Below are 7,262 nucleotides of genomic sequence, written 5' to 3' on the forward strand. Positions count from 1 at the left end.
ATTTTTTTTCAATTTATTTAATATGGTAATTATCAAGTTACCATTTGCAATTTTTAGAAAATTTGGGAATGTGGTTGCAATTAATTTTTTGTTTTTTTCCTTTATCTTCTTTATCTTCTTTTTGTTTTATTTGAATGGAGGATAAAATCGTCAAAAATCGATGAAATGGACATTCAGCTTCAAGAAAGTGGAAGGTAGGGACGTTTTGTGCCAAAAAATGAAAAGTAGAGATGTTTTCCACAATACACTTGAAAGGTAGGGACGTTTTATATCAATTACCCTTAAAAATATATATATAATTAATATAGTTAAAAAATAAATTTTATTATTAGAATACAAAGAAATTAAAAGGTAATATATAACGAAAAAACAAAGTAAATCTATATTTATGGGATTTATGATTTATCGCTTGTATGTTTAGTGGTCGGTAATAATTGGTGTTACAAAATCTGCATTCCCAACCCTCAAATCTTTGTTTTACTTGTACGCGTTCATACCCATTGCCTATGTAATGTAAAATCTATCCCAATTTGGTGGTGGGTCTCTCAGATTACGTTCTATCGTTCCCTTTCTGGGTTTGATCCTAAATCTTCAAGCTTGAGCAATGGAGAACGATAATGATGAATACACTAAAGAGTTGAATGTGGCCGTTAGGGTCGTCCACATGGCATGTTCCCTGTGCCAAAAGGTGCAGAAGCAATTGCTTTTCCCAAACAATTCCAATCAGATTAAGTCCAAGGATGATGATTCTCTGGTTACTGTTGCCGGTATTCTTCTTTTTTTCTTGGACTGGGTGTTTGCATTTGTGCTTTTCTTCTGGGTTTTGATGAATTCTGGTGCACATTTGAAGCATTGGTGCCTTTTTTGTTTATTTTCTTGATTCTTTCGTGCTTTTGCACTGTTATTATGAAGAGATCGAATTTTATTTGTATCTCTTCCTCTGGAAGTGAATTTCATGCAATATATTTTTTCACCTGGAAAAGGAACACTATTAATGTAAGGATTCCAATTATTATTACTTACAAAACAGGAATGGAGAGCATTGATTTAGCATGTTAACTTTCCCGGAAAAACATTATCAAGGGGACAAGGTTCTCTATTTGTAGTGTTCTTTCTATTCCAACATTAGATTGCTGCAAGTTCCATTTTTACATATCTATAGAATTCATTGCGGAGAGGATCTTTCAAGGTCTTCATAGCAGTTGCTAGACTTGTAATTGTATTGTTTAGCTTGGCTCGAGGAAGTATTACCAACCAGTAACATCAGAAGTCAAATAGTACTGCTTACATCAGGAAGAACAAGGATCAGTAAATTGAGAATATCTATCTACTGCTTATTCTGATTCTTACTACTAGAGTCAAAGTTGAATTGGATCTTGGAAAATGTTTAGAATCAAGTTTAACTTACACAAGAAAAGATGCGTGTAGCATGTAATTATTCAACCATGTAAGGGTGGGAGATACTTATGAAGTACTAAATAGGTGTTGTGGTAATATTTTGTTCTTAGCTCAGTTACTTAAGATGATTGGTAAATGCACGCAAGTGTATTTAAGACGCATCTTGTACTTACATGGGGTGGTAAATTGTGGAACCTGACATTGTTTTTTCCATGGACATACTATTTATATGTCTCTTCTTTCTTTCATTTCATCTTCAATACTTCTAACATGATTTATTTGTTGATTCTTGAATCTCCATTTAGATACCCTCTTATTAGTTTAAATTTATCATGATATGAAGGGCTTGTTTTCAGACGAATTCCTATATTCTAATTCGCTCAAAACTATTGTAATTGTTCATACAATAAGGCCAAAACTGAACTTAGACTTATTCACAATAATTTTGAGGTCGGATACACGATTTTTTTTTTTTTTTACTCCACTGCATTCAATCTATCATTACTCCAGGTTCCTTTACTGCTTAAATTTTTTCGGCTCATATTTACAAATACTATGTCAGTTGGATATCTGTCGAGAAAGTTGATTGATTTCTTAGTATGCAGATACACACAAGAATTGATATTTGTTGACAAAAGAGAGTAGATCTATTCTTAAAGCTTCTAAAGACAGAGATGCAACGTGTGCATTTCATAAATCTATTAAATTTTGTGGTGCCACTGTTTATAAACATTGTTCCAAAGTAAAACCTGTGATCCAGTTTCTGATGTGTACAATCCTCTGTCCAACTTGTCTAAATTTTTGGGGCCAAACTGATTGTTTCTCTAAGCCATATGGACATCAATTCTGTTAAAAATATTGAAAGATTGTAAGATTTTTTTCCGCGATATTGTCCTGATTGCATGGGACAATTTCCTTAATAATTGATTATGTGATTATCACAATCGTTAATCCATTTAATGAAATTGGCTTTGACGAGTTAAAAATGAATCCCACCTACACATGAGGGGGCATGTTGAAGATAAAGTTTAAATGATAAATGTCTATGTGTGTGTGTGTGTGTCCTCTCTAAGCTTAATCTTTTCTATCAAGTGGTTCAACAAATCCATTTGGCTTTTTGATTAAATAGACCTTCTGAGTAGCAGAATTGATGTGAATTTCTTGACTCCCTCATTATTTTTCAAAACTAAAAATATAGTAGAATTTTACGAAATAAAGTAGCCTGCTTTAAGTGAAAGGAAGACATTCATACTGGGAGGTGTAAAGATGGAGCTATTTTACTGCATAAATGCAGGATATACATGCCTGATTTGGTTATTTTTTAATGCTTCTGCATGAACAGACTGGGGTGTGCAAGCAACAGTAAGTTGGATGCTCTCAGAAGCTTTTGGTGGACAAAATATATCCATTGTTGCTGAAGAAGATGTTCAAACGCTTTCCAAGCCTGAATCGTCATCTCAACTGGGAATGGTGGTCAATGCAGTGAATGAATGCTTAGCTGAGGCGCCTAAATTTGGTCTCAAGGGTCCAAATGATGCACTTGGTGCTTCACAAGTCCTTGAAGCAATTAACCGATGCGACTCAACTGGGGGCCCTGTGGGACGGCATTGGGTCCTTGATCCTGTTGATGGAACACTAGGTTTTGTGCGGGGAGATCAGTATGCCATTGCACTTGCTATGATTGATGATGGAGAAGTTGCAATTGGAGTACTTGGGTGCCCTAATTACCCAGTGAAGGATGATAGCCTGATCAAATATAGTCAACAATGTCCTTTCATGTCAGAAATGTCATCACGGGAAGAAGGTTGTGTGATGTATACAAAGAAAGGCAGTGGTAAAGCTTGGATGCAGCCCTTAATTCATGGCGATAAGAGGCTCGAGTGGCAAAATTCTGCAAGAACTATACATGTTTCTTCCATTGACGATCCTGCATTAGCAACATTCTGTGAGCCAGTGGAAAAAAACAATTCAAACCATTCCTTTGCGGCTGGTATTGCTAATACTGTAGGGCTAAGGTCTGTGATGCACTATTTCATGCTATTTCAAATTATAGTTCAATTCCTTGCATTCGGACTCAGATTACATCCATGGGCTACAAGGCCACCAAATGGTTGAAAATCTTAGTCCAATTGTCTACTATTTCAATATTTTCATTCTAGTTTCATGTGAAATCCGAGTTAGATTGCTATTCTTTTTTTTTGTTGCTTATTCTTTCGTTTGTTTTTTTCTTTTTTCTCGGTTGTGGAGAATATGAGATGGCTTCATTATTGCTTTACATGTCTTCAAGAGTGATACCAGAACAATTTTTTACTCTTAAATACAGAAAGAAGCCGTTGCGAGTTTATAGCATGGTCAAATATGCAGCCATTGCTCGAGGGGAAGCTGAGATTTACATGAAATTTGCTAGATCTGGATACAAGGAGAAGATATGGGATCACGCAGCAGGTGTTCTCCTTGTGCAAGAAGCTGGAGGTGTGGTTACTGATGCAGGAGGGACACCATTGGATTTTTCAAGAGGAATATACCTAGAAGGTCTTGATAGGGGAATAGTTGCTTGTTCTGGGTTCAAGTTGCATGAGAAAATCATTGGAGCCGTTTACGCTAGCTGGGAATCATCAAATTTATAAGCCTTACTATCCTGCAGATGGACTAATGCAGTTAATGGGACACTATTTTCGTACTTGCTTCTAGGTTAGGCCTGTTCAACATTTTTCCTTTCAAATTCCCACCATTAGCTACACCTTTGTCTGAAGTCACTGGTTTACTTAGCCAAAATTAGGTTGCCATCCAGCAATTCTTTGGTTGGAAATATTTTCTTGTTCCATAGGCCTAGTTGAATTAATCAAATTCGGTAGTCTAATAGATTCCCTGAAAAGGGAATATTTAAGTAATCTGATTCTTGATGCCAAAGCATACAAGTACGGGTGGAGATGACCCTATATTGACTGTCAATTTGATAAAAACTCCATTGAAAGTTGATCAAGAAAAGGAAAAAACATGCATGGCAAGTCATCCTTCGTAGCATTGATTTTATTGCTGCTAATAATTCTTTCAATTATTTCAGGCAAGGTAGTTTTTGATGGAGTTGGCTCACTAATCCTAAGACCTAAAATAAGTGTCATTACAGAGGCTTCTTCCGCTAACAAGTAATTCCTTTATTTTCTAGTACTCAGAGGTAGTCTTCAGATTATGCCTATTTAAACTTTCTACACGCACCCCTCCCTCTAAACACTTATTCCTACCTTGTGACCTTGGTAGGGATTTTACGTAATGTAATCTTCTCAAGGGATGCAATCTTTGTAAAATTCTACGCTGTTTTGTCTGATATTTTTACAATTGAGACGACAATGTTCTGATCCCCTCTTTGAATTTTTACTTAAAATGAGAAAAAAAAAATTGAAAATTCTTGGCATCATTTTCTCAACACGAGATATGTGCTTTGGTTAGTAGTTACTATCTAGTGTTGCTCAACAATGATGCTGTCCTTAAGTATACATTGCAAGTGCCACTTTGCTCCCTCTGAATTTGGAATCCAGTTGGAATCTGGCTGCCTTTCGTTCTACGTTGTTAAGTTGTTCAGCTCAACAGGTAATGTCGTTAACCAACTTCATTTCCAATATAATGATGAAAAAAAGAAAAAGAAAAAGAAAAACATATCGCAACTGGCTTGTCTGCTCATGTTGATTGTCTTTATGCATGTTAACATAATCTGGTATATAACACAGATTTTGACTATTTTTATATTTATTTGTAAATTAATCACAAGTCCCCAGTAGATACCTTCACTAAATGATGAGTTCTCAGTTAATTGAGAGTCAATGAATTGATATCTATCTATGGATTTGGCTATGTAGGTAGTTTGTAGCATCTAAGCACATGTTTTGAAGACTGGTTTAGCCCTTGTTTGGTTTTGCTAATAATTGTATTTTTAGTAGATTTTGATAAAAGTTGATGAAATATGTGATTTAAATTAATTATTGATTTTGACTTAAATTTTTATAATAATGATATTTAGCAATAGTGGTGCTAGAGCATCAGTTTATGTGGTATTATGTGATATATTTAATTAAAGGTGAAATTATGCGATTCATTTAACAACACTTAGGGAGTGTTTGATAGCATGGATATGGAAAAAAAAGATGGAATTGGAATTAGAAATTCCAACTTTTGGTGTTTGATACCTTATATTTTCCATGGAATCGCATTTCTTGGATTTCTTGAAACTTGGAATTTTCCTTTTTTTTTTTTTTTTTTAAGTAATGGAAACCAATTCTAAGAATTTTTGTAAAAAAATATTTTCCTTTAATTGACAATTTTCATGTAAAAAAAAGAAAAACGAATATAAAAAAACATTTTGTAAAATTCTACGCTGTTTTGTCTGATATTTTTACAATTGAGACGACAATGTTCTGATCCCCTCTTTGAATTTTTACTTAAAATGAGAAAAAAAAAATTGAAAATTCTTGGCATCATTTTCTCAACACGAGATATGTGCTTTGGTTAGTAGTTACTATCTAGTGTTGCTCAACAATGATGCTGTCCTTAAGTATACATTGCAAGTGCCACTTTGCTCCCTCTGAATTTGGAATCCAGTTGGAATCTGGCTGCCTTTCGTTCTACGTTGTTAAGTTGTTCAGCTCAACAGGTAATGTCGTTAACCAACTTCATTTCCAATATAATGATGAAAAAAAGAAAAAGAAAAAGAAAAACATATCGCAACTGGCTTGTCTGCTCATGTTGATTGTCTTTATGCATGTTAACATAATCTGGTATATAACACAGATTTTGACTATTTTTATATTTATTTGTAAATTAATCACAAGTCCCCAGTAGATACCTTCACTAAATGATGAGTTCTCAGTTAATTGAGAGTCAATGAATTGATATCTATCTATGGATTTGGCTATGTAGGTAGTTTGTAGCATCTAAGCACATGTTTTGAAGACTGGTTTAGCCCTTGTTTGGTTTTGCTAATAATTGTATTTTTAGTAGATTTTGATAAAAGTTGATGAAATATGTGATTTAAATTAATTATTGATTTTGACTTAAATTTTTATAATAATGATATTTAGCAATAGTGGTGCTAGAGCATCAGTTTATGTGGTATTATGTGATATATTTAATTAAAGGTGAAATTATGCGATTCATTTAACAACACTTAGGGAGTGTTTGATAGCATGGATATGGAAAAAAAAGATGGAATTGGAATTAGAAATTCCAACTTTTGGTGTTTGATACCTTATATTTTCCATGGAATCGCATTTCTTGGATTTTTTGAAACTTGGAATTTTCCTTTTTTTTTTTTTTTTTTTAAGTAATGGAAACCAATTCTAAGAATTATTGTAAAAAAATATTTTCCTTTAATTGACAATTTTCATGTAAAACAAAGTCAAACGAATATTAAAAAACACTTTTATTTCAACATTTTCCACCTGGAAAATTATACTAATCAAACACAATAATTTACAATTCCCAGGAAAACAATTTTAGGCAATTCAGTTCTCTGGAATTCATTTTCTAGGCAATTCAATTTCATCTTTGCAATCAAACGGACCCTTAGTGTCAACATAAGTTAGTATTATAACATCAGTAATGTCAATTAGCATTATTCATATTTTTATTTTAGCTAAATCAAACTGGTACTTAATATTCAAGCATTTGTGATATACACAATTTAATGCAGTCGTTGGACTTTGAGTGATGGTCCAGAAAGTGTCTTCCCTGAAATTATCATAATAGCTGGATTTGCAGAATACCAAGTAATTCTCATCAAGTTTCCATTGCCCTTGAACTGCCTTGATGTTAGGGAAAAGTGTGATTTTATAGCCTAGATTTGCACTGGAACTTCCAAGTTCAAGTTCTCC

At 33.7% G+C, this 7,262-nt stretch overlaps 1 protein-coding gene across 2 annotated transcripts; it reads left to right on the forward strand.

The window, feature by feature from the left end:
- Window positions 1-418: 418 nt before the first annotated feature.
- LOC111370756 (PAP-specific phosphatase HAL2-like) lies at window positions 419-4,810 on the forward strand. 2 transcript variants are annotated; one of them, XR_002698492.1, is made up of 4 exons: window positions 419-767; window positions 2,741-3,413; window positions 3,722-4,089; window positions 4,463-4,810. XR_002698492.1 is itself a non-coding variant. In XM_022992619.1 (3 exons), the coding sequence occupies exons 1-3, from the start codon at window positions 605-607 to the stop codon at window positions 4,023-4,025; spliced, it is 1,140 nt and encodes a 379-aa protein (XP_022848387.1). In that variant the 5' UTR covers window positions 419-604; the 3' UTR covers window positions 4,026-4,810. The 2 variants fall into 2 exon arrangements, 1 of the variants encoding a protein (XP_022848387.1); XM_022992619.1 differs by having other exon boundaries at window positions 3,722-4,810.
- The last annotated feature ends 2,452 nt before the right edge of the window (window positions 4,811-7,262 follow it).

The sequence above is a fragment of the Olea europaea genome, chromosome 21, assembly GCF_002742605.1.
Source record: "Olea europaea var. sylvestris chromosome 21, O_europaea_v1, whole genome shotgun sequence".
Taxonomy (NCBI): Eukaryota; Viridiplantae; Streptophyta; class Magnoliopsida; order Lamiales; family Oleaceae; genus Olea; species Olea europaea.

Excerpts from the sequence above, each read along its gene's own strand:
- LOC111370756 (XM_022992619.1), top strand. The coding sequence starts at position 605 with ATGGAGAACGATAATGATGAATACACTAAAGAGTTGAATGTGGCCGTT. Across the intron at positions 768-2,740 it reads TTCTCTGGTTACTGTTGCCG|ACTGGGGTGTGCAAGCAACA; the intron begins GTATTCTTCTTT and ends CTGCATGAACAG. Across the intron at positions 3,414-3,721 it reads GCTAATACTGTAGGGCTAAG|AAAGAAGCCGTTGCGAGTTT; the intron begins GTCTGTGATGCA and ends TCTTAAATACAG.